Below are 27,830 nucleotides of genomic sequence, written 5' to 3'. Positions count from 1 at the left end.
TTTTAACTTTATTATCCTGTACAAATAAAACATTTAATTCGTTAAAATTACTTTTTGTTGGGTGTGTTCATATTTTTAATCTTATACAGTTTGAGCATTTGTATATGGCTAAGGAGCCTCAGTAATAAATTCTTTCCCTTGTACATGACCTCAACGTTAATATTCAAATTACAATTACACACACTTTAACTACTGTATGGGAAAAAAAGACAGGTTGAATTGCAATTAGATTTTTAAGACAACAACTCACGATCGCTCACTTGATTTTTGACGGTATTGCAGACAACGCTAAAATGCAATTCTCTGCACTATCAACACACTAGTAAACTTGCGTCTTAACATGGCAGCATTTCAAGACATCACGCACCAAGACCGGTGTGCCAAGAAATACAACCCACGAAATGATCGGTTAATGGCCGCTGCATGTGTACCATCTGCCACGAACAGCACACAAGTGAGCATGTGACTTAGATATGCAACCAGGGTTATATTCTGTTTCTTTTGGGGGGGAGAGTGGTGGGCGATGGTTCTGTTTTGGTGTGTGTGGGAGGGCGCCATGTTGTGTGTGTGCAGCTCAGGGGGGGATTCCATTGTGTGTGCGCAGCGTGCGGAGGGGGGTGCCATGTGTGTGTGCTCTAGGGGGGAGGTGCCATCTGTGTGCGCTGTGTGTGTGTGTGTGTGTGCTGAAGGGGGGTGCTATGGTGTGTGTAAACTGTGCGCGGGAGGGGGGTGCCATGTTTGTGTGTGCTGCTTGGGGGTGTGCCATATTGTGTTTGCACGGGGCAGGGGGTGGATGATCTCTAACAAGGGTTTAAAAGCAACAATCCCAGGTGCGGTTTTAAAAAAAAAAAAAAAATATTTTAAAACCACCCCCCACTCCCAAGCTGAACCACACTATTTTCAACTCCAAGGACCCCCTAGGTTCGCGAGATTCTTACCAGTGAAGATACTGTTCAGTCATCTGTTGCGGCTTCCTATTTGACGGCCGTTTAGAACCCACCATGTAACATTTACTAGTTAGTACTGTATCTCCAGAAAGAGGGGGTCCCCAGAGCTGAAATGAATGCGCTTTAACTCGGAGGAGCCGCTGGTTCCAATCACGTATAATAAAAAACAGGGACGATGGGACAGGTAGGAAGATTGCAACTCGCTTTATAAAAAAACAAAAACAAAAAAACAAACAATAACCACCAAGTCACAGTACACAGTGCATCACAGTACAATGTGATTTTCTATTCTACTTTCTTCCATAGCAAGTTTACTATAGGATACACAGACTGATTGAAAATCTTTTGTTTATTGGATAAAACAATTTATTAAAAAATTGAAAGGTAAAAACAATTCTAGTTCTAAAAAAATGGTTTAAAAAAAAAAAGTATAATAACTTCCAATCACAACTCTTTCCCCATAACAAATAAAAAGGGACATACGTTGCACAATACAGTAGTTCAAAGGCAATTTAAAAACAGCAATGCTAAAAAATGTCAGGTATCCGCAAGATCCAGTATCAAAGACAACGCAGATCAGAGGTCTGAAAAAAAACAAAAACAAAAAAAGGATAAATATTATGCAAAATATACCAAAAAATAAAAATAAAAAAGTACAATGAAGAAATGGTATTGCCATTTCATTGTTAGCAGAAAAAAGAAAAATCACCTTAAAATAGTAATACATACACGCCTGCAATCTGCTTTTTGAAACAAGATTAGGGCTTTCTAAACACCACTATTTTCCATAGTTGAAATATGAAGTAGCTGCTAACTCCTCACACAAACAAGAACGAGGATGCCTGGATCTAGTTGGCTCAGCCTTGATTATCTGCTCCCATATTATCTGCTCCGGAAGAGAAGCCGGCAGAAATACTACACCCCTCTTACCGGGTGAGGCGCTATCCAGAGCGCAGGCTGATTACAGAACCGGGTGAGACAGTATGAGGGGAAGCATGAGAGCTGGTATAGGGAGGCGCCTGTGCTGCCGCTTCCTCGATGCTACTGCCCTTGACTGCAGCAGAATCCCACACAAAGGCTAACCGGGCATTCCTATTGGCCTGGCAAGCGTCGCGAGAGATCCTGCTGCAGCTAAATGTGGGAGCAGCATGGAAGAGGCAGCGCAGTCCCCTCCCACATGCCAGCACTCTCCTCATGTCCCGATACAGTCGATCCTGGTCTGTGAGCCAAAAAGAAGGGTCCGGCAGGCAACAGGTGGCTCGCAGGCCTTATGTTTGACAGTCCTGTTCAAAAGGTATTGCTGAAAAGTCTCCAAATTGTAATATAGCTCAATATGCATGCTCAATATTTTCTTTACCTCATTGTATGGGCTAGGAGATCTCCAAGTGGAGATATACCAGGACCCTTCCAGTTCAGGATATTCTACAGATATACCAGTATTTTCGGAAGCTTTAAATGGCTGCAGACGGGAAACGTCCAACGAGCCAAATCAGTAACTGCAATGTCATCATTTAGGACTGGCTGAGAGGCAGGAAGTTTGCCAGCAACCATCTTAGAAGACTGCCAATGTTTAAAAAACAATGGGAAGTTGTTCAGTTGAAGCCATTGCTGCTTTAATTTATTTCCCGTCCAAAGCTGCCGACAGAACAGACTACTAAAGGAATTCAGCACCAAATTTGTGCTAGCAGCAACTATCATCATCAAACTTTGTAAATGCCAAATAAAACATATGCTTGATGTAGATGTGTAGTTTAATTCTGCTCTGTATGTTGGCTACACACTACATAGGGCCAATCAATATGGAGATGTATCAGAACCAGCTCATACTATCAAGAGTAGGTACAGTGGGGCATTATTGGAACAATTGTTTATTGGATCATTAAATTGGTTGGGGCATATGGAGGCTACTCTTATTCCCAATTCTAATCCTCTTTACCGTTTCCCAAGGGATTGAATGTAGTTCTCTTCATGTTGGTTTTATGGCCTTGGTTCTGCTTGTATACGACATCACTTCCAAGTCTGCAGGCATAGGAATAAAAGATGAAATATTGCAAATCAGAACCAATCTATACACAGACCGGCGATTAAAAAATAAAAATGCATCAACTTTTCCCTCAACAGTATTTTAATGAAAAAAATATTCTAAGACGCTTATATTAGTGCGTTGAATATGCAATTCTACAAAAAGATTACGTTGTAAGTAAGGTCAATGTTAGGACATTTAAAGATTTAGATACTTATTTTTTTTTTTTTTTACAATATTTTTGATTTCAATTAAAAAAAAAGTCTGTAAGCCTAAAATTGCATTGTGTGAATTTGCTTTCTATATCACTAGCCCAGCAGGAAGCACAGACCAGATTTACACAGACATCAGCCTTAAAAGAGAAGCAGTCTTATCCTGAGCTTCTGTGACATTGATGGACTTGAGGTTTTTTGGAAAGTGGGAGGCCCTCAGCAGTCTTGCCATTTTTGGCTTTGGGTTAATTTTCATAGGAATAAAATAAAAAAATAAATAAAAAAGTTTTAAAACGCCATTGTTTCCACCTCTAGTATTTCCCCCTGCTCAGACACTGTGGTGCATTTATAATAGAATACAAATGTATTCATTCATTGGACACAAATATATAAAATGCTAGGCTGCGCTTATATTGCCAGCGACAGCTATACAACGTCAAAACAAATGCATTGCTGCCGTCGCGTGCGCTTTTAGTAAGCGTGACGCGACGGCTTGGTCGCGATCGCTGGAAGTCATCTCAATTTGATTTTTCCAGCAACCGCAGCCTGACGTCAGCGTCGCGGGGCACTATAAGCGCGGCCGTAGCTTTATGAGTGATAGTAACTTCAGAAGCAAACAAACATATACAGTACTTGCCAAAACAAGTACAAAGGACCCCTTCTGTAACAGCACTCGCCTAAATGAATGTATAATTGTTATGTTTTAATACATACACTCATTTAGGAGAGTGCTGTTATAGAAGGGGTCCTTTGTACTTGCTTCGGCAAGTATATATGGTTGTTTGCTCTCCTACTTATTCCTGGCACCACTTGATAGAGATATAGATATATTCTGTAGCAAGAGCTTCCTCCATTCCCTCTCCCCTTCCCCCCTACATTTTAACTTCAGAAGCCAATTACATTAGTGTTTTTCTGGTTTCATTTTTTATGCTAGGGGATTCCTTTAAAAGCTGCAGTTCAAGCTACCATTTTATTTTTTTCCCATTCAATATGTGCATCAATACAATGTGCACACTGACAAGTGATTAGCCATGTTGCCGATCGATCGGCAATGATTCGGCACGGGGGTTCATTAAATCTCTGTCAGTGCAGCAGAAGAAGACCGAAGATGCAACGTTCTGTGAGCAAGATCATGTGACCAGGCAGTCTCTAGATACAATTGGTGCACTGCCAGAGAGGGCAAAAGGGGTGTGCCAGAGCCTGTCTCAGAAAAGGAAGCGACATTGTAAATGGTTGCTACAATATATAGAAACAAAAATGCTTGTTACATTAGAATACATTAAAAATATCTTTAAAATAGTTTTAAAAAAAAGTCTACAAGTATTTCTCATAGTACAGAACTGATTAAAAAAACAAAAAAAAAACATGTAGGATATTGCTTGAACTGCAGCACACCAATGTACTTCATTTCAATTTTCCACTGCTTTTAAAACCTCAAGATTTGTGGCTTTTATATTTAATATAGCCAGATGCCAATCCCAAGCATTTTTTAATTCCCTTACTGTATTAGCTTCTACCACTGCTGTTGAGAGGCTATGCCATATATCCACCACTGAGACCCTGTAACCGCTGTGGTAACATCTCTGCAGTGATGCAATAAAGTCCCTGTTCTATGATATACCTGCCTGGACTGAGTCAGTGAGGAGGTGTATGAGAGAGTGCTTCAGATGGAGACTGCCTCTGGTACTACCAGAGTTCCTGAAGCTGGAGGCGCGGACACCGAACCAGATAACACAAGCCTGTCCTGTCCCTCCACTACATGGCAGATGCACTCAGCTCTCCTGAACCAACAGGTATGCCTCAGCACCACACAGAGACAGTAACTAGCAGTCTATTTCCAGGGGGAGGGGTGGGTACATATAGATATACATAAACACACATGCACTTATGTGCACATCCCAGCAGTCTGACACAGAAGTCTTCTCTGACTAAGGCCGAATTCAGGGTTGCTGCTTACGGACGCGAGCGTCCGTGCACGCTTCCCCTACGTGCTCCTGCAGCCCAGCGATCTGTGTTCAGGCTGCAGCAGTCGGGTCGCAGTGTTTGGGGGCGTGGTGGGGCAAACGTGTCACGGAGCTGGTTCGCTGAACCAGCTCACATTACGCGACTGCAGCCCCAAATATCATTTCTGGTTGTAGCGGAAAAATGTAGCAGCGTTAACGCTGCACTTTGCTGCTGCCGGAGTTTCCAGTTTGAACACTCCCACCGAACAACCTGAAATTGTGCCGGACGTGCAAGCGAGCGCACGTCGCCTAGCACCCACCCTGAACACTGCCTTACGGTGTCTGCCGCTGCTACAGCACAACTCCTCCCTACCGCTCTTCTCCTTTTTTCCTCAGGTACCCAGTGTTTTTTTTTTAGGACCTGGTCCATCACTAGTGTGTCTATCTATAGATATCTGCAGTGTGTGTATGGAGGTCCTTCAATGTATTTGCAATTTTATTTTAATTTAAAAAAGAAATAAATCTAACTATATAAAGTTTTCTATTATTTATGAAAATAGCCTATATTTAGCCTATAATATTAATAATCCCCTCAGAACAGGGCACTACTGGCTAATAATAACACACACACTACACACACACTACACACACACACACACGTGGGGGCATGCCCATGACGTCACATGAGCGGTTCACCCTCATTGGCTGAATTGCGGACGTGACCAGGGCAAGTGCGTCAAATGAAAAAGTATTTGTCTCGCTAAGCAGCTGAGCGCTTATGGTCGTACACGCTGGTCAAACACATTGTCGTAATGTGTTTGATCATGCTGAGTGTGAGTGTGCAGGCAGCGCTCGCTCTCGGCCTGGATGAGCCCTTATGGTGTCAAAGGCCGCGGCCATGCTAGGAGCGTGCGCGCAATTGCGCTCGCGGCACGATCACACACACACCTCACCCAGAGATCCGGGTGCCATGTCCCCGCAGCTCTGCCGGTGGGAGGAGAGGGATGGGGGCTGCTCCAGTCCGGTAACCATGAGGGTTGAGTGCACCGCATCCCCTGCAGCACCGCATCCCCCGCAGCACCGCAAAGACACGGCCAACCACCATCAGTAACTGCCCACCGCCGGGAGGAAGCGCAGCCATTGACAGCTACACAAGTACTTTCGGCGACGACGGATGCTCAGTCCAATCAGAAGGGAGCATAGCCTGGCAGGGCTGGTTCGTGATTAGTCAGAGTTGAGAAGGGGGCGGGGATTACAAAAAGAGGAAGAGGCTATCGGTGGCCAAGCGGAGGGCAAGTCTGGGATTTGGAAGGAGGGTGGGTTGTCCGGGGGTCTCTTGGCAAGCGTCGTTGGTAACGGGTCAGCATGTGTTATTGGCCAAAATGCTGTGCTGCCGAGCAGTAGATGATGAATCTTAGGGGCACGAGACTCTGTGCTGATCATAGAGTGATCAATGTGAGTCCTTCGGTCCACACAAGGAGGGGAACTGGCTCCAGCTTGACTGATGTCACTCTTCATGCCTTTAACAGAGCTTGGCACCGTACTGGCAACGTGAAGGCCCTGAGAATCTGTGCTGGTGCAGGATCATGGCCACGAGTTTTGGGTGCAGGGTGAGGGGTAGAAGGCCGGGGGGAGTCAGGAGAGGGGGGGAGCAGCAGGACACGGCGATGTGAGGATCCCTAGTGATCTAATATACCGGCACAGTACAAGAAATCACATAGAAGTGGTTTATTGGGTCCAAAATGCACACATATGCCCTAAAATAAAAGGTAAATGGAGGGTGCATACTGTCCCAGAAAAGATATTTAAAAAAAAAACAAAAAAGGAGAAGACAGGCACTCCTATACTCTGAAAAAGTGGATACATTTGACTCTTTTGAGTATAGGAGTGCCTGCCATACATACACTTCCACGGCAGCTAAGGATTCTGGAAATAGAGTTATATCTCTATCTCACACACAAACACACTATTTTAATAACACATCGAATTGTACATATTCACAAAATTAAATATACATATTGTTCACAGTATGATATATACACATTTGATTTTAAATTAGTAGTTAATATTTAACATTTAATACACACATGCAATGGAATAAACACTGGCATAAGGTTTTAATTCAGCTATCTGAGCTACTCTGCATATTTGATTGTATTCTTCTGCACTGCCAGTTCTGTGGGGAAGTGTGGACGGACGTTCACAGAGGTATGCAATTAGGAGGCTTATAATGTGAAATTATAATAGGCTTTATTGTGCCTGTTCCTTTTCATCAGGAAAATTATCCAAACACAGGGGGGGAATAAAGCTTCCATTCACTTGGGAGTAATTCTAGTGAAAACACTATGCAACCAATTCACATCTCCCTAGTCAAGCATTTCTCCCCAGCCCCAAACATAGCATGAAAATAAGCAGATATAAGCAGTCTCTTAATAATGAAAGTCTTATCTGTTTATCAGCTATAGAGTAAGCTTCTCTGCTCTCCTGGAACCGCACTGAGCATGCACAGAAAATCAGCATCCAGGTTTAGAAGTCTTATCTGGGCCTTGTGTCTTGAAAGCAGCTCTGCTAACTTTTGGCAGAGCGCAAAACAAGTGTCTCCAAGTTCAGCTCAGGTGTCAGCTAAAGAGTTCTCACTTCCTGTTTCAAAAGACAGGCTTTCTAAGCCATCTAATTCAGGCAGGTGGTGTTTAGTAATTAACTACAAGAGGTTAACCACCACACTGCTGGATTAAAGACACATTACTGAACAGGGATAAGTCCCCTGTTACATACCTCCCCTGTTTATGGGAAGCTCGGGCTTACCATGGCCAAAGCCCATCCTTCCACTCTCATTCGAGATCTTTCTGTGACTTGAATGAGAGTGGATGGAGGAAGAGAACCTTCTGTCCCGCTGGGATTGGAGCCCTTTCTCCAGTTTATTTTTGTCTCCTCTCGAAGGTGCTTGAGATCAGCACTCCTCAGTCGCTCGAGGAGGACTTTTTCCACATAAAGTCTTCTTATTGCTTGCGTGGTCTTGAGATTTCTGTTGCGTCGGGCACTCCCCTTTTTGTAGACAAAGTGTATGGCAACAGTTGTAGAGCAGTTAGGACTAGCCCTTGGAGTTTTCTGCTCTTGAAGCGGTCTTTTTGCAGCTTCTCCACACCACGGAGTCACCAGTTCAGCTTCTTCAGCTAAGGATTCTGCACTCCTACCTCTGTTTGTTGCCTGTTGGGCAGCTGTAGGTTTGGCTAGTGCTTTCTTTGGTGGCTCAAACTTCGTATTTTTGTTTTGAAGTTGCGTGGAGTCCCCAACTCTCACTGTACCCTTGTCCTCACGGGCATTAGTTACTGTGGGATACTGGTGCTTGGGCAGTGCCAATACCTTTTTCCGTATTGGAGGAATCTGTATCAGAGTCTCCTTCCTATTCTGGAGCTCTGTAATTTTTGTCGTCAAGGTTGCCGCTGCGTCTGGTTTCTCCTTGGTGTACTGACTCAAGGGAATGGAACAGTCTCTCTGTCTCTCCAGCTCTTGCTCCAGTTTCTGAGCCTTCTCACGCTCCCTCTCATACAGAGTCACCTGGTATCGAAGCTCCGCCTCCAATGGAGCTCTGAAGGCATGCAGCGTGGCCTTTAGCTCCTCATACTGCTCTGTGGGGATGTACTGGGTATTCAAACGTTCCTGCAGCGCTTGTACCTCGTTAGCAGCCTGCAGCTTTTCTTCCTGCAGCGTTTGCTGCTTCTCCTCAGCATACTGGAGGTGTGTACGCAGACCTTGCAGTTGGTTCTGCAGTCAGTGCTCTGCTTCAAACATTTCCTCTTTCAAAAGTTTATTTATTTCTTTAAGAGCCTGCAGCTCTTCATTCTTTCCCTTGACGTATTCTGTCAACTCAGAATTTTCTTTTTTTAATCTTAAATTTTCTCTTTTTTCAGTCTCTGTACTATTCAGGGCTTCCTTGCAGTCCACCTTCCATTTTTGCACATCTGCTTGGAGGCGGGCTGTCTCCTGGCGTGAGACTTCCATCTCCAGGTTTAAGTTCTGAAGCTCCTTCTGAGAGACTTTGAGATCTAAGTTAAGATGTAGGATAGTTTTCCTTGAAATGTCCAGCTCCTCAGTGAGACTGTGTAGTTCCTTTCTGGAAACTTCCAGGTCTGTGCGGCAGCTGTTGGTCTCATGATGTGAGGCATCAAGTGCTCTGCGGAGTGTCTGAACCTCTTTCTGAGATACGTCCACTTCTATCCGGACACTGTTGATCTCCTGTTGTGAGGCATTCAGCTCTATGCGAAGAGTGTGAACCTATTGCTGGAAGACTGTCATCTGCTTCAGTGCCTCCTCATACATCCGCTTTAGCGTAGCCACCATTTTATCAGATTGGCTCTGCTTTTCATCCATGGTGGAAATAGTAGCCTTTGCAGTATCTAGCTCAGTCTTGAGATCGTCCAATTCTGTCCTGGCTAAAGAGTAAATTGTGAGTACATCTTTTTGTAGCCTCACGTTATTTTTCAGTAGCTCCGCGTAACCATCTTTCTTTTGATTCAATTGTTCACGGAGTAAATCACAGTCACGCCTGGCAATTTTATGGGCGTCTTCAGGGCTGGTCAAGGGATCGTCACTCACTGGTTCCGGCTCCGCTTCCCTGGGATGACTGGTTGAGGGTTCCTCACTGTTGGCACCGGACAGACACTTCTTTGGGGTACACGACTTCTGCATTGGGCCCCCTGGATATTCGGTTATACGCGGGACGAATTCTCCATTTTCTCTAGCCTGCAGGGCATCTCGGTCCCCCTTTTTCTCCACAGGATCTGCGGACGTGTCTGTTTCTTCCACGGTAAGTGAAGAACCGCTTTTCTTTTTCTTTTTCTTCCTTTTTGATTTGGATGACACTGTCCCTTCAGGGATACTGGGGTCTCCATCTTCATTTGAAGTTTTAGCAGCATCACTGGATCCACCCGGCTTTTCTTGCAACTGTAATAGCTGACGGAAATATTCGGTGATCCACTGCTCCCGCTCTGTCTCCTGCTGGTCATATTCGTCATCAAAGGGAGCGGTCTTTTCTGTTCGTGCCGAGTTCAGGCACCCCCACCATTCTGGGGGTGTTTTGTGGGTGTGACTCGGTTCGGGTTCCCCGTAAGAGATGTCTTCCTCTTTATTGGACTGGAAGGGCCACTCTTCAGTGGGGTAGGGTTCATTACTGGAACGCTGCATCTTGTCCTCCATTTTTAGGCTATCAGGTGTCATTTTCTTCCTGACCTCAGGAGGCGCTATTGCAGCTGTTGCCAATGTATTTGCTAGAACCCCCAATTGTGATAGTCCTACAGATGGGCATATTTTGCTTGTAGAGGTCGTGGCTCTCACAGGCATCTCTGCAGATTTTTCTTTCTTGGGTAATTTTTTTTTTTTTTTCAATATCAGCAGTACTGTGCATGCATTTTCTCTTATCAGGTATACAAGATTGTGCAGTTGCTAGGTAAAAAAAAGTCTATTTGCTATACACCATTTATTTGCTAGGTGAATCCCTCCGCTTCAGCAACAGAGTTTGGTTTTCTGCCTGAGTTCAGTAATTTTCAGTCTCATCTTTGGGTATTATGGCATTCACATTTCACACTTTGGGTGTCTGTTTTGCTCCCAAGATAATAGGCATACTTTTTTACTTGCAGAAAAAAAACAAACATTATTTGCAGTGGACTCAACACTCAGCAATTGGCTTTGAAAAAACTTTTTCTTTATAGGGCAATTTTACACTCAGCATTTGTTTGCTAAAAATACCCCTGCTTCAGCACAGTCTTTGTATCAATTTTCACACTTTTCTGCATACACTCCATTCACAGCTGGTAGCCCTATGCGGTGTGGCAACCTTTATTTGCAAAATCAGTACCACTCGTGGGTCACCATCTGTTTTCACTGCTTCAGCGAAACTTTTGAAAACAAGAAAAACCTATCCCTTTTTAAGGGCTAACTCACTTCTTGAACCCTGACTATGGCTAGAAGGCAAAATCCCTATTTCAATGACCGTATTACACTTTGTGATAGGTAATTAAAGGTTTACCTGCTTCAGCAGTCTCTTGGGATTGGGGAAAAGAGTCCATCTGTGGTTTTGTAGGTTTCAGTGCAGTGTAAGTTTCAGTGGTGTGTGTCCCTTTAAATCTGATCTCTGCTTCATGAGGGTTTTTTTTTTTTTTTCCAAGTTGTTTAGACTGTTTGTAGGCAAAAAAGCATAACAAAAAATTTCACATAAAAACTCCGGTCCTTTTTAACTACAAGGACACCTCTTGTCCCACTTCTGACGATCATATGTGGACGGACGTTCACAGAGGTACGCAATTAGGAGGCTTATAATGTGAAATTATAATAGGCTTTATTGTGCCTGTTCCTTTTCATCAGGAAAATTATCCAAACACAGGGGGGGAATAAAGCTTCCATTCACTTGGGAGTAATTCTAGTGAAAACACTATGCAACCAATTCACATCTCCCTAGTCAAGCATTTCTCCCCAGCCCCAAACATAGCATGAAAATAAGCAGATATACAGTAAGCAGTCTCTTAATAATGAAAGTCTTATCTGTTTATCAGCTATAGAGTAAGCTTCTCTGCTCTCCTGGAACCGCACTGAGCATGCACAGAAAATCAGCATCCAGGTTTAGAAGTCTTATCTGGGCCTTGTGTCTTGAAAGCAGCTCTGCTAACTTTTGGCAGAGCGCAAAATAAGTGTCTCCAAGTTCAGCTCAGGTGTCAGCTAAAGAGTTCTCACTTCCTGTTTCAAAAGACAGGCTTTCTAAGCCATCTAATTCAGGCAGGTGGTGTTTAGTAATTAACTACAAGAGGTTAACCACCACACTGCTGGATTAAAGACACATTACTGAACAGGGATAAGTCCCCTGTTACAGGAAGATCATGTGACCAGGCAGTAACTAGATACAATTGTGCTCGTGCACTCTTAGGCCCGGGCCATGGTGCCTTTGCCCGCGCCGAGGCGTGAGGAGGCTGTGGGAAAGCAGGTGTTTTCCCTGGCCATGGTCGATGGGCCGTTCCTAGCCGCATCAGAGCCGGTTCATCCTCATTGGGCGAACCGCTCATGTGACCCATCTGTCGTGCTGAGAAATCAGTTTAACTGATTTCTCACCCAACGCGCCCCCTCCTGCTGCTTCCGCGCGACGCGCCCGCATGCCACATGGACGCGAACACTGCCTTAAGTCAGTCTGTTCACTCAGCATGCTGACGCCTCCGCACGGTCTGCAGTACCATGGCCCAAGCCTTAGAGAGCGGGCAGGGCTCAAAAAGGGGTGTGCCAGAGACGGTTACAGAAAAGGAAGAGGTTGTGCCTTTCTAAATGGTTGCTATAGGAACAAAAGTGCTCGTTACATTAGAATACATTAAAAATTGTCTTTCAAAATGGTTAAAAAAAAATGCTACAAGTATTTTCTCATATGGTCGGTGGCAAAGCTACTAGAAGCTCTAGAACAGAGAGTCACATGAAAAAAATAAAAAATAAAGTTAGTGATGTAATGGACAACTGAGAAAAACAATGAGGGGAAATTAAAACGTGGGTGTCAATAGGTGTTGCTTGAAGAGATAACCGAGGACAGCATCAGACAATGAAGGAGCTCCAATAGACACCGCTACCTGGGATGTACATGTCTAAACATTTCAGTATATGCCAGGATGGGTCTCTCAATAATTTTAAATGTATTGCTATTGAACAGGTTCCTGTGCATTACAGAGGCGGTGATAGAGTTAATACACTCTACCGCAGAGAGGCCCACTGGATTTTCACACTGGATACACTGATCCCAAAAGGGTTAAACACAGAGTGGGATCTGAAATATTTTCTTTAACACAATTGACTCATTAAGATCTTACACCCGGTTAATATGTGTTTTTTAGTTTTTTTATAATCCCTGATCCTTTATATTAAGAGAACCATGTCATGAAGAGTTCAGTGTGTTTACACTATCTATTTATAGGAAAAAATGTTTAATGCATGGATCACTGTTTATTGATGTCATGTGTTGCTTAACATTCATATAGAATATATATGCCTCTTGTTACTCTCATATTCCCCTTTTTTTTGTACACAGTCCCTTTATGTTTTTATCTTTTTGCACCGCTATGAAGTATCTACTGAACTTATGATACATGTATGTTATCTTTCCAATGGATAGGGTCTTTTTTTGTCCCTTCCATATATGTTTTCTGTTGAGGTTTTTGATTTTAGAATCTCAATAGTTAATTAATTATCACAACTCATATGAAATGTTTACATGTATCTTTTGGTATTTCATTAAGATCTTTTAACTTGAATGATGCTTTGTATCAGGTGTATGTGATGTTAAGATTATAACCAATGTATTTACTACTGATGATTATCCATTACAGCTGCGTTCCAAGTGCACAGGAGGGGCTATATTAAGGAGCTTTACTCACAGTCCCAACTATCCCCCTTGAGAAAGGGCTCTTAGAGCCTGAAACGCGTAGGAGGTTGTGTGTTTTTGTACTTTGTCCTTTTTTCATTTTTATGTAGTTGAATAAATGTTTTTAATTCTACCTATCTGGTGAGCTGAAGGTTCTTTTCGGACATTGCAGTCTTTTGCCAATCCATTTCCACATAAGTATTTTCTCATAGTATAGAACAGATTTATTAAAAAAAAAAAAAAACCACATGCAGGATATTGCTAGAACTGCTGCTTTAATAGGAAAAAGAACTCTACAGTGTGTTACTATCACTGTTCAACTGAAGAGACCAATACGATTGTCACACGGAGTTGTCATCACTGTTCAGTGTATAAGGAACAGACTTGGATCATCCTGTAAAAGCAGTGACAAATTGTACTCTTTTGACTGTAGACTTATTTCTATCTATTACCATAAAGATACTAACCACACTTTAGGCAACCACAGTTTTTACTTTAATAACAATGAAACAAAAAAATGGAATATTTAAATAATATATACAAACATGTCTGGATGTTTTGTAGGATTCTGGACTTCCTTACCTTGGCCAGTCCTGTGTCAGATTAGTACCGCATAAATGTGTTGGATTAACAAGTGTTAGATTAACAGATGCTGGCAGCCGAACTGTGAAAAGAATAAATCCGCAATTATTAGAACCCCATTTATAACGAGCCAACATATTCTGTAGCGCAGTCCCATAGGGTTGGAGGACACAAACAATAAAATAACAAACATTAACATACATTGTTACAGTAGGTAAAGCAGGGCCCTGTACCAAGGAGCTTACAATCTATAAGTAAGGGTCAGTGGATACATAAGGTACAGGGGGGTGAGAAGGTGTGTTTCGGATAGCTGTGCATTATATGAAGGACTTGGCTTTTGGGGAAGAAGTAAGTGGGATTGTGCGGAGGTCGGTCTGGGAAATGTGTGAAGATAGAAATGCTTCAATCTACATCTGAAAGATTTTACCGAAAACCAACAACAGATAAGCTGTTTCAGCAGCAAACATCGGACATCCTTTGGCTGACGCCTTTTCTGCGACTCGCGTGTTTGAGAGCATCAGAGGTGAATTTGAAATGGTGGAGCAGAAACCCTCACCTTACACTATATACTTATGTTAAGCTTCTATACCTCCATCTACTCTGGGGTTATTTGCTTACCAAGCTGGGTTTAAGGAGTAGGATCATATATATTTGGCATCCGACTGCTTGAGGCACGTATAACCACAACTTTTCAAAACTGACTTTTGTACAGGAATTGGTACATGTCATTAGGGAATGGTCGTGGACATAATTACCATATCCCTCTATACAACATTATTTTATTATGTTCTTTTTGAATTAAAATTATTTTAAATCGAATCATTTCAACATTGGCAACACGAGTGCAGTCATTGGGGTTTCTTTTTGTTTGTTTTAGTAATGTAAAGGTTATAGATAGAAGTGTTGACATCAGTGGGCAATGGATATCCGAATGTGTTTTGTATGCCTATTCCACTTACATGGCTTCCTGAGGCAAGGAGTTGGTTTCAATGCTACAGGTTTCTGGCTCTTCATGACCATCCTCTCTTGGTTGATGGCATTAGCAGGTCTGAGGAGTTTTACAGAGGAGAGTGAGCAAGAGAGCAATGCGAGTCACAGAGCGAAAAGAAATCGCATCAGCTTAGCACTAAGACGAACGAAAATCAAATCCGCGCAAATGTATATACTGTACCTTGTGGTTATTCAAACTTTATTAATGGACAGGGAAAAGTTGAAGGACTGGTAGAGTGAATAAAAATGTATGTTAATGTAGTGTCCCCCTTTACAAATTATTACTATTACAAAGATACGCTTTTTCCTTTTACCCTCGACTGCTAAAACCCTGACTCAGGCCCTCATTCTCTCCTGTCTCGATTGCTGTAACCTCCTGCATCTCACCTGTCTCCCCTACAATCTATCCTTGACGTTAATGCCAGAATCACTCTACTCTTTCCTAAATCTGTCTCAGCGTCTCCCCTGCTGAAATCCCTCTCCTGGCTTCCCATCAAATCCCACATCTCGCACTCAATTCTCCTCCTCACTTTTAAAGCGTTACACTCTTCTGCTCCACCTTACATCTCAGCCCTAATTTCTCGCTATGCAACACCCTGACTTGCGTTCCGCTCAAGGATGTCTACTCTCTACCACCCCCCCCCCCCCACACACACACACACACCCCTCCAGTGGTTTTCAACCTTTTTTTGTTAGGGAACCCGAGCATTCGATTTTGAAATTCTGGGGAACCCGAACCCTCGCCGACACACACACCAACCCCCCTCCCTCCTGCGAGAGCGAGCACCCCGTCCATGCAATGTAACCTAGCACTCTATCAATGGCAGCAACACATAACATATAATACTTATACTATACACTTATTCACTTATATAATAATACTGCTAACTAGTATTGTCTTTATAACAGTGTGGCTCCGACACGCTCCTACTGTATGGAGTAATGTCCTTATCCCGTCACCGCGTGCCCAACACACCGTGTCCTTGTACTAATAGACAAGACTGCTTTGTGTACTTAGGCCTTTGGCCACTTCACTAGTGTCCCCAAAGAGTTACGCCTAAGCCGGGATCAGCGCCTGTTGACCGGTGTTGGTGCACTTGCTGTAAATACCTTCAGGTCACGGCGGTGACCGGTAACAACTTCGAATAGGGTCAGACACATCCGACACATGGCCTCCAGCCGTCTGGTCCCAGATGACTGCAACCGCCGCAACTCTGTGCTTTGTCCCTAACTGGTACTCAGTAAGGTGAAAGTTCACTACCACTATAGGGCGTCCCTACAGCACAGCTACCTACTGTGACTCAGGGGATACTCCTAAGGGCCTGTGGGTATAGCTGTCCTATGCAGGCAGGTCACAGACCCCCTGCATTCACACTTCCTCCTCCAGCACCTTCCGGATCTCCTCTGCCTAGCGTGGTCTCTCCCCCACGCTTCCCTTTCCTCCTCCCATAATTCCAGCCCCCTGATTGGCTCCCCAGTATCAGGTGACTGCCCTAGCGCTCATGGGAGTTGTAGTCCACCAACGGAGCCTTTCCCTAATTGGCCCGTTGTTCGCACGCTTCCATTGCGTATGCGCGACCTCTCCACTCTATCAGTGCCCTCTGCAAGGTTGCGCAATTACATGGCGGCGCCCTGTACTACGGTGCCGCCACGGAACCTGCCACACTCCCTCCGAGTGCACACAAGATGTACCTACCACACCCTTACATTCTCCCCCTTGCAGAATCCAACGTCCCCGCTTCGGCTACACGTACGTAACTATACACAGAACGTTATATAATAAAAATAACGCAACACAATACATCTTACTTATCGGCTCTATATCAAATTGCACATTTCATTGAACATGACAATGACAGACTGTACTTTGCTGCGAGTCCACTGCTGAGCCTCATAATGGGGTGCCCCGAATTGATCATAAGCCATCCTCATTGGAGGTTGACCAGTTCTTTACCTTCAGCGAAGTTGCTCTTCAGATACCTCCTCTGGAGAGTAGCAAGTCTCATTTGGCATTTCCAACTCTGCCCTTGAGGGACTCAATAGGTCTACAAAGTCTTTTTGTGGCACAAAGCACGGGCTCTGCGGGTCTAGCGACTGGCCCACTGGGGTCAGCGTATCTGTCGTTGGACCAAGGGGCTCCTTACCCGTAGCTCCTTCGGGAGATGCCCCCGCGGTCGGAAAGCCCCTTTGAGAGGTAACCGCCTAGGATTCTCAGAGGTGGCATTTATTACAGTCTCTGGGCCATCCTCTGTACTTTCAGCTTCTCCATCAATTGAAACAGTGGGCACTTCTAATTCGTTGTCCCCTACTTGAGGTATGGGAAGCAGATGGTTCCTATGCCACACCTTTATCCGGCCTTCGGAGTCCTTGAAACGATAAACCGGGAGGCCAGGCATCTGTGATTCCACTTCATACAACCCATCTCTCCACCGATCTGCCAGTTTGTGTTTTCCAGGAATGCCCAGATTACGAAGGAGAACAGCATCCCCCGGGCGGATCTCTTTATATTGCACCTTGTGATCGTAGCACCTTTTGTTACTCGCATTCAATTGCGCCGCCGCCTTCTCAGCCAATTTATAGGCCTGCTGCAGGTTGTCTTGTAACCTTTGTACATATCGAAAATGCGTCTTGTTGGATACCCCATCGGTAGATACCCGTAGTCGCACATCCACGGGTAGCCTAGCTTCTCTCCCAAACATCAAGAAGTACGGAGTATACCCTGTAGACTCGTGTCGAGTACAGTTATAGGCATGCACCAACGTCTCCACATGCTTGCTCCACTCAGTCTTCTGAGAGCCTTTTTGTCCCCAGCATGTCAAGTAGCGTCCGATTGAACCGTTCGGGCATAGCATCCCCTTCTGGGTAGTACGGGGTAGTTCGTGACTTAGCTATATTTAACAACTTCAGCAGTTCTCTAATGACAGTGCTCTCGAAATCCCTGCCCTGATCAGAGTGGAGTCGGTTCGGTAATCCATAATGAATTAAATACTTCTCCCACAATACTCTAGCCACTGTCACCGCCCATTGATCCTTGGTGGGGAACGCTTGAGCGTATCTTGTATAGTGATCTGTAATCACCAGCACGTTACCGATGCCCCGTGTGTCTGGCTCGATACACAAGAAGTCCATGCACACCAAATCCATGGGGCCTGAGCTTTTCAGATGTGCCATGGGGGCCACCCGAGTGGGGAGAGTCTTCCTCTGTATACAGCGAGTACACTGTCGGCAATGTATTTCCACTGATTCTCTCATTTTTGTCAAAGGGACACAGGTCCTGAAACGCGTTAGAGTTCACTTGTTTTCCTATGACCACCTAATAAACATTTTTAGCCTCCATACTGGTTGCAGCCCCCTTCTCTTTGTACAGCTGTGCTCCGCCACCGGACCCCACGGGATCAAGATTTCCTCATGAACACTGGGCGTGATGCACGCAACTTCCTAGGACTGGGCTGCTGCTTACAAAAGTGAGTTCTCACAGTATTATTCATACCTGTTTTACTAGGGACACACACTAGACTTATATGGCATATATATGAATCTGTGTTCGTTCTTCAGTATCACATGTACCAGTACAATACTACAATTATCCTGTGAGTCCACAGCAGCATTCATGCTTGCCCATGTACCTTGAGTACAATCACACATGCCTGATTCCTATACATATGCATAGGATTGCTGAGCCCCTCACATAGGGATTATATCCCAAACTTACTACTGGAGTGTGTGTCAGTATTGCTTTGGTGAGAGAATCCAGGCTGCAGTAAAATCAGGAGAAGTGTTCCAGAACTGCACCAGTCTGCAAGGTAAGGCAACCAGTAAACCGCTGAGCGGATTCCTTACAGATAGTTCTGTTCGCTTGGGGTCAAGCTCCGACTCGCATACGCCACTGGGCGGATCCCGGTGTCATGTTTCTGGTGCAACTCTGCTCCCAAGCCACTGAAGCTGGCATCCACGTGTAGAACATATTCCCAGTCGGGGTCGGCATAGGCCAGCACTGGGGCCTGCGTTAGGTTGGTTTTCAATTTCAAGAACACTTGCTCACAAGCAGAGGTCCAATTTCTCTCCAAATGGTGTTTGTGCCATGGTAGCTTTGTGGCTGGTGTCCTCAGGATAGATTTTTAAGAGATTATTCAGGAGTTTAGCTTTACTTGAGTAGCCCTCCACGAATCGCCGGTAGTAGCCGCAGAACCCCAGGAAGGATCGAAGTTCTTGGACTTTGTTGGGCCGGGGCCAATTCACCACTGCTTCTATCTTCCCTGGATCAGTGGATATTCCTTCTGCTGATACAATGTGGCCCACATATGTCACGGACGTGCGGCAGAATTTGCATTTATCCAGGGACAGTTTAAGTCCGTCCTTTTGAAGTCGATCCAACACCTTCATCAGCCGCTCCTCATGCTCCTCCAGCGTCTTCCCGAACACTATAATATCGTCCAGGTACACCAAGCATTCTTGAGGGTTCATGTCTCCCAGCGTCTTTTCCATTAACCTCTGAAAGGTGGCAGGAGCCCCGCATATCCCTTGCGGCATACGGGTGAACTGGTAGAACCCTAGTGGGCAGATGAAGGCGGTTCTCTCCTGATCTTCCAGATCCATGGGCACCTGATAATACCCCGACCTCAAGTCCAGCACGCTGAACCATTTACTTCCCGTCAAGGCATTCAGGAGGTCCTCGATGCGTGGGAGAGTGTACTGATCAGGTACCGTGCGGTTGTTCAATGTTCTATAGTCTACACAGAGACGTACGGTCCCATTCTTTTTGCGAACCACCACGATGGGCGGGGCGTAGGGACTACGTGATCCATGAACAATACCAGCTTCCTCCATTTCGGCTAGTAGTCTCCTCACCTCCTCCACGTCTCGGGGTGCTATGCGGCGGGAACGTTCGCGGAACGGCGCGGTGTCTCTCAATCGAATGGTGTGGCGGGCGCTGCGACTGCACCCCACATCCATATCACTTATGGAAAACACCCCCCGTCTCTCTTCCAGTTTGGTATGCAGTCTTCCTCTCCATTCCTCCATCAACTGCGAGTCTCCGAAATCAAACGCCAACCTTGGAGTCACTGTATGGCCACTGTATGCCACCGAGCGTTCCCCCGCTGCCTTCTTCTCCGGGGTTATTGGATAGATTCGCCCCAACGGCTGCCGGCGATCAATGCACATGAGGTACGGAGAGAGATTTTGTACGTATACCTGAGTTCGAGCCGGAATCTTCCCTGACCACTTCTTTACCGAGGCCAATACTTTATAGCCGAGCCGCTGGTCATCACGTATCGTGCTTTCCAAGGAGAACAGTTGATCCTCCAGATGTCTGGCAGGATAATGACAGGCGGCGACCATCATTCTTCCTTCCCCGGGAGGGATCTCGGTTAACCCCTGCTCTTGACTATACAGCATCCCATGCTCTTCTTCGGTCGCAATCTTACCGCAAGCCTCTTGTAATGCTGGGCAAGTGGCTAAGGCCAGCAACGGTAATTCACCCGCTTCCTGCAAGTACATGCGGATCACAGCATGTACAATGTCTGTATTGGTCCCCATGATTATCGGGGCACTGGGATACACTATGGTCACCTGGGACCCAGTATCCATCAGCGCAGAGGCGTAGATGCCTTCAATCACTACCTTGGCGATGGCCCGATTAGATTATTCGTCGAGGACTGGCCCATTGCTTCACCGGCCTGCGGGGTACACAGCATGGACTTGGCCGGTCGAGACGCCGTTCTCCGTGGGAAGGGGCAGTATGCTCGAATGTGCCCCATTTTTCCACAGGCATAACACTGGAGGTGACTGCGGGAGGCACTGTATTGGAAGGTCGGAGATTTTCGGCTCGACGCAGGGCGCTCCCGGGCTGCGGCAGGTGGTTCGAAGTCCTCCTTTTCTGGGTTCCTATCCCCTGCCGCCTCAACTTTATTTTCTGACTTCTTGGCTCCTTTGGCCGCCATCCCCGTCTTCTTTCCCGGGGTTAGGTCACGCCCCAACAGCACAGTCTCATGTGCCTGGATTCGATCCATCAGGTCATCAAATGCCAGTGCTTGCCCTGGCACGAGACAGCCGCCGACGCGCACGGACACCGGATGCAGTGAAAGGAGCCCTCTCAGTAGCTGGGTGGTGCGCAGTCCGTCGGCATCCACCTTCTGCACCACCCCCTTTCTCACCAGAGTCCACAGGTCTAGATGCAGACGTCAAGAAAGTCGGACACCATCTCCCCCTCTTTCTGAGCCAGAGCATGGAACTTAGCCATCAGTGCGAAGGCATCCACAGGAGTCCCATAAGCTTTGGTAAGGGAGTACATGATGCCAGCCGTATCAGCCTCTGGGTGGTCGTCTCGATAACAGTGCACTATGTGGGACGCTGGGGGTCGCAGGCATTCAATTATACGCTGCCTCCGGACAGCATCCATGCAGGACCATTCAGGGAGTACCTGTTCCGTGTGGTCCAGCCATTCTTCAAACCCGACTTCTCCCAGAGGGGTGGGTTTGTCGCCAGAAAATGCCTTCAGCTTCCGGTATTGATGGGACTGCGTGGAATGGTGTATGGCCTCTGCGAGCACAGGAATGGACGCGTTATCCAACAGACTATTCCCAGCCGGGGAGTAGGCATCCAGTCTAGACATGCTGGCTCTACTTAACGCTGGCCTAAGGGCGGAGGGGGTGAACGAAGTGCCTAGAAGCATTGCAGCGGGCCATCGGGGGTTCAAACTGCTCTAAGGGGTACGAAAGGGGCTGGTCGTGACGGTACTTAACAGACCAGGGTAGCCCCTCTGGGGTGTGGACGCAGCCAGAGGTTTGGCGGAATCCACCTGTACTAACGGGCAATGGATGCCGGGAGCATCGGGCAGAAGTAGTACTGAGGGCAGTGCTTCGGGACATATATCCCGGTCGGTGACGAATAATATCTTACGCCAATTATGTTCCCTGTCATAGTAGTGATCTTGCACTCGGGCAGTGTCCATGAGCGGGAGTTTCCTGACTTGATCTGTCACTGTACCCAGGGAGAGGGTAGCGGGAACGTGTCCCAGGCCGAAGGCACGTGTCAGGGGAATTTCATGCCACTGGGCCCACTTGAGCACCTCAGGCTGCGAGGGCACAAACATGGCGGGAAAAAAAAAAATGGTCACACGTTGAGAAAAAACTATAGGGCACCCCAGGTCTGAGCTCTCAGCAGCACCTTCAAATGTAACCCTTTTTCTGACGCTCTAAAGAGACTACTGGTCACTGCACACACCTGTGGCTCCAGGAGATCTGAGCCTCCGCTAGCTGGGAGCCTGGGATAACACTTACTAGCGCAGCGCCTCCACTTACCCAGGATCCCCGTTATGTAAGATTCCCCTGGTTAAGAAACATAACACATATGCTTGAAACCAGTTTCACTGTAATGCAATGTAACCTAGCACTCTATCAATGGCAGCAAAACCTAACATATAATACTTATACTATACACTTATTCACTTATATAATAATACTGCTAACTAGTATTGTCTTTATAACAGTGTGGCTCCGACACGCTCCTATGCAGTAATGTCCTTATCCCGTCACCGCGTGCCCCACACACCGTGTCCTTGTACTAATAGACAAGACTGCTTTGTGTACTTAGGCCTTTGGCCACTTCACTAGTGTCCCCAAAGAGTTACGCCTAAGCCGGGATCAGCGCCTGTTGACCGGTGTTGGTGCACTTGCTGTAAATACCTTCCGGTCACGGCGGTGACCGGTAACAACTTCGAATAGGGTCAGACACATCCGACACATGGCCTCCAGCCGTCTGGTCACAGATGACTGCAACCGCCGCAACTCTGTGCTTTGTCCGTAACTTGTACTCAGTAAGGTGAAAGTTCACTACCACTATAGGGCGTCCCTGAAGCACAGCTACCTACTGTGACTCAGGGGATACTCCTAAGGGCCTGTGGGGATAGCTGTCCTATGCAGGCAGGTCACAGACCCCCTGCATTCACACTACCTCCTCCAGCACCTTCCGGATCTCCTCTGCCTAGCGTGGTCTCTCCCCCACACTTACCTTTCCTCCTCCCGTAATTCCAGCCCTCTGATTGGCTCCTCGGCAACAGGTGACTATCCTAGCGCTCATGGGAGTTGTAGTCCACCAACGGAGCCTTTCCCTAATTGGCCAGTCGTTCGCGCGCTTCCATTGCGCATGCGCGACCTCTCCACTCTATCAGTGCCCTCTGCAAGGTTGCGCAATTACATGGCGGCACCCTGTACTACCGTGCCGCCACGGAACCTGCCACACTCCCTCCGAGCGCACACAAGAGTTACCTACCACACCCTTATATATGTAACAAAAATGTTTTCAAAATTGTAATGACAACTATTTCAATTGAGTGTAAATAACCCCAGTTTGGAGGTAGGACAAAGAAAAGGTTGTCATTAGCCATAAATTTCAATACAAAACGCAAAAGGTGAATTCTAACCATCCTGAAAAAATGTTCCAGGGTGCGGTCCTTCAATTTACAAAGCAGATTTTGGGATTGCCACCTGCGCACATTCAATACCAATAACAAGTGCTCAGAAATCCTTCTGGTCTTTGAAGTCCTAACTAAGGGGCATGGCAAGTTATGTCTGGGGGTCCCTCATTGCAAAAAGCGAGCCTAATTATTTAGCCCCCTAAGCCAAAAGGTGCCATAAGTGGCACGGTCACTTGAACATCAATTGTTAATTTAAAGTAGAATAAATCTAGAGCAACAATGAAAAGGGGAACTCTACCACCTGTCTATAATCCAATACATACCTAGGTTGCCAACGTGAATTATTGGGTTTGTAGTTCTCACATCCATTTAAAACAAAGGGGGAAGCCACAGGCTGGGAATCAGCCTCTGCAAAGAGAGATTAGAAAGTGAACGGAGAGAGGAAAAAGGGTTATTTCCAGAACATCTCTCCTATAAACCGCCAAACAGCACAAAGGTACATTGAGAATATCCTCAAACACATCAGGGGATAACTGCTATGGAGATAATGCAAGCATATGGTGAGAAGACGATAACACGCATTTACTTCCAGTCATGTGAAAGTTACTGCATAGTTAACAGTTTATCGCCACATCAATTAGGGGGGGGGGGGGTGGGGGGCACTGTAATGGTTCACCTAAGGATATTGGAAACAATGATAGATTTAGACATTTATATGGTGGTTCACCATTGTATATTTGTATGCAGTAAGCATTTCAGAATTTCACATTTTTTTGGGATCTCTTTCAAGGCTGGATGCCATAGTACACTTTTACAGAGTTTTAGTGTTTATCTCTGGTCAACATGGACTTCAGCAAAAGAACCTTCAAGCAATTAACAGTGCTGAGGAGAGGAGTTGATAACATACATACAAGTATGATATTTAATGACAGATGTGTCCGGAGTCATTAACCATTGCAATGCAATTACAAATTTCCCATAACATCCCATAATGTTGGTGAGGTCAACATCTTTACTTAATGTGTAGAACTACTGTACTGGTAATTAACAATCACTATTCCTATTGCCCATGTCACTTTTACACTTACAATTGGTTCTGCTTAGCATAAACATGCCAACTAAAAATTACATTTATTGTAAACGTCATTCACACATTTAGTGTGTATTGAATATGTATACAATAATAATAAGATTATAAACTCGCCAGGGCAGGGATTTCCTTTCTTATTGTCTCACTTCGTTGCACTTACTGCATTATAATTTGGAACGTGCCGAATACACTGTAGGTGCTACACTGGCGACACATTTTATTGCTCGCTGGCTAGTTCCGCAAGCCGGGAGATGTCCCGGCTTGCTAGCCAAATCCCCTCAGCGTGCCGCGCGTCACCGATGCGCGGTCACACTTCACCGGGTGCCTGCGCCCCATGCGCACGTGCCCAGAGCTCCCAGTGTCCCGCGATGTGGGGGACGGCGGTGGGGGGTTCCGGGGGACCCGGCGGACCCGGAGAGGGGAGGGAGAAGCCCCGATCGGAGGACCGCTCCTCCGAGGCTTCGGCGCGCGCACGGGACACCCCGGCGCGCGCCCGGTTACTGTCGCGGCCGAGACCAGGCAAAGGTAAGAATAAACTCGGCCGCGACAGTATATAAAGACATACATACTAAAGGAAACGGTAAATAAACGAAGTCACTTAATTAAGCATCCGAGAGTGGGACGCAATATGAAGTACATTTTATTTTCACTCAGAAGCAGATGATACGCACACCGTATGATAAATCCTCATAAAAACAAGTTTTGCGTGTTGAGCACCCTGTCCTTCCTTCTTACCATCTTCCCAGTTCTCCTCGCAGGGAGGACTCTGCCACGTCGACATAGTTTCTGATGCCAAAGTCTCTCCATTATATAGCGATTCTGCCGCAAGAAGAGGGTTTTTTTTATTATTTTAGAAAAAGAAAATATATGCAGGACACACAAATCTTGGACTGAACAACAGACACTAGCGATACATTTTGTTGCTGATGTAACAGTGTATGTCCAGCTGTACCCATTTCTTCCCACATAGTGTATCTGTTATGTAAGCCCTGTTAAGATCTAGGCATTAGTAGGTTAATCTGTGGACTCTTACGGCCACCCCTTCCTGCTTGCCCAGAAAATGAAGGAAGGTGGGTGGTGTCTCATACAGCCCTTGTAGGTGGGTACAGTCCATAAGCCCGCCCCTTCCAGAAGTTTCTAAGGGGGAGTAGGCTAAAGTTAGAAGAGGAGTCTGCCTCTGCACCTCAGGGTGTGAGGAGGTGGGTGGAGAGTTCCTCTGAGCTCCTCCTGGAGTAAGGAGGGGAGTGTGTCCCTCTCTGATCCCTGGCTAGGGTGAAGGAGGGTGAGGTGATGGTGGGAGCTGTGCGTCTTCCCTATGGCGGGGTAAGCTTGCTCACTTGGCCTAGCTAGCCTAAGGCTAAGGCCCCGTTCCCAGAGTCAGCGCACCTGCGCTGCTGACAGGCGGTGCGCTGAGATACACAGACCGCGATCTGCGGTCTGTAGGGAGCGGGAGCGGGAGGTGGGCGGGAGGTGGGAGGTTTGATCGGGAGGTGGGCGGGAGGTGGGAGGTTTGATCGGGAGGTGGGAGGTTTGACAGGGAGGGGGGCGTGGCTTGAGCGGAGGGACCCGCTACTCTCCCCCCCCCCCTCCCTCCACGGACTCGGGCTGGAGCTGGAAGGTAAGTTTAAACACACACACGCAGGCACTCATTCATACACGCGCACACACACACACAGGCAGGCACTCACGCACTCATTCATACACGCGCACACACACACACAGGCAGGCACTCACGCACTCATTCATACACGCGCACACACACACACAGGCAGGCACTCACACACTCATACACACACACACACAGACAGAGGCAGGCACTCGGGCACACACACACACAGACAGGCACTCACGCACTCAGACACATACACACACAGACAGGCACGCACTCAGACACACACACAGAGAAAGGCACTCACCTGCTTTCACTCCACACTCCTCCCCGCTCCCCGAAGCCTCTCCTCCTCCCGAAGCCTCCCCTCCCCATTGGCTCACAGCCACACACGTCACGCGTCAAAGCTAGAAAACACCATTCTCTGGTGTCTCCAGCGGCTGACGCGCTACAGCGTGTAGTGCTCTGTGCAGCCAGTGGGGACCGGGACCGGCTCGCGAGGATTCCCCTGCTGGTGGGGAACTCGCGACCCGCCGCCCGCGCCAACGAGCGCAGCGGGACCGAGGCCTAAGACCACCTGGAGCAGAGTAGTAGAGAAATAAAGCACCGTCCAGAAGTCCTAGGACGTATGCAGAAGATTATGCTGCTAAAGATGCTGTGAAGAAAGATCCTGCAAAGATACCTCAGCCTAAGGTGTCAGTTCCTTGACTGCAGAGAAGTATGTGTGTAGCGATGGGGGCTGACGCCTGCATTGTGTAGGAGCCATCACTGCTGGAGGCGCTGACACCATTGTGAAGAACCAGAATCCTGTGAGAGCCAGTCCTGTCATGTCTCATAACAACAAGCAGACCACTCAGATCTCCTTTGAACCAACAGGTGAAGCACCACAACAGCGATGTAATGCGCCCACTTCCACACACTGGTCCCTAAGTGAGGTTGGTGGGGGGGGGGGGGGGGGTGAACACATGTTACACTATAAATACAAAACTAATACCATCTCCTATTTAAAAGATGTTTAGTATATTAATCATTGTCTGGCCAAAGTGGTTTGATATGCAAAAATAAATTGTATTGAAGTGCAAAAAAAATAAATACATTTTGATCAAACAAAACATGTCCTGGAACAGGGATTGTGTTTTTTCTCGGTCTTCAGGCTGCCAGCACTCAGTCTAGCTGTTGCAACAATGTTGTGGTACCTTGTGGGTTTCTTGGCTTCAGCCAGTTGCCTTGGCAATCTCCCCTGCCTTTTACCAGGATGGAGTGCTCCCCCTCCCCTTGACAAGTGGTATTGGCCCAGTTAATTTCCCATCAGCCCAGACCAGCATGCTGTCTTTTAGTACCAGCAGCCATCTTGAGCAGTCATCTCTCCTATCCTGGTAAAGTTACTGATTTTTACCTATCCCTATATCTTGCATTTAAGCCCACTTCCCTCATAGCTCCCCTTCCCCTCCATTGCTCTCATGTTCCAGTACCTTTCCCCCTTTTTATTTGTATGTTGTTGCCCCAAATAAACACTTCAGCAAGTAAGAAGGTTCCATTGCTTGATATCTGTGATTGAGTTAACCTGCCTGTCCCTACACATCTATCAGGGTGTGATTGGGCCAGAACAAAACCACTGTCACAAGTAACCTC

At 46.5% G+C, this 27,830-nt stretch overlaps 1 protein-coding gene across 2 annotated transcripts in view; it reads right to left on the bottom strand.

The window, feature by feature from the left end:
• Positions 1 to 805: 805 nt before the first annotated feature.
• LOC142491118 (gametocyte-specific factor 1-like) overlaps positions 806 to 27,830 on the bottom strand; it is a 44,710-nt gene continuing 17,685 nt past the window's right edge. The window contains exons 4-9 of one of the 2 annotated variants that reach the window (XM_075593421.1): positions 25,325 to 25,408; positions 23,823 to 23,907; positions 15,053 to 15,141; positions 14,094 to 14,175; positions 2,884 to 2,966; positions 806 to 1,531 (exon numbers count right to left, since the gene is read on the bottom strand). In XM_075593421.1, the coding sequence (XP_075449536.1) occupies positions 1,524 to 1,531; positions 2,884 to 2,966; positions 14,094 to 14,175; positions 15,053 to 15,141; positions 23,823 to 23,907; positions 25,325 to 25,408 (431 nt within the window). In that variant the 3' untranslated portion in view covers positions 806 to 1,523. The remainder of the gene's footprint in view (positions 1,532 to 2,883; positions 2,967 to 14,093; positions 14,176 to 15,052; positions 15,142 to 23,822; positions 23,908 to 25,324; positions 25,409 to 27,830) is intronic. The other variant, XM_075593420.1, reaches the window with a different exon arrangement.

Source organism: Ascaphus truei, chromosome 3 (genome assembly GCF_040206685.1).
Source record: "Ascaphus truei isolate aAscTru1 chromosome 3, aAscTru1.hap1, whole genome shotgun sequence".
Lineage (NCBI taxonomy): Eukaryota > Metazoa > Chordata > Amphibia > Anura > Ascaphidae > Ascaphus > Ascaphus truei.
The sequence above is the reverse complement of the archived record's forward strand: the minus strand, read 5'-3'. Positions and strand labels throughout refer to the sequence as shown.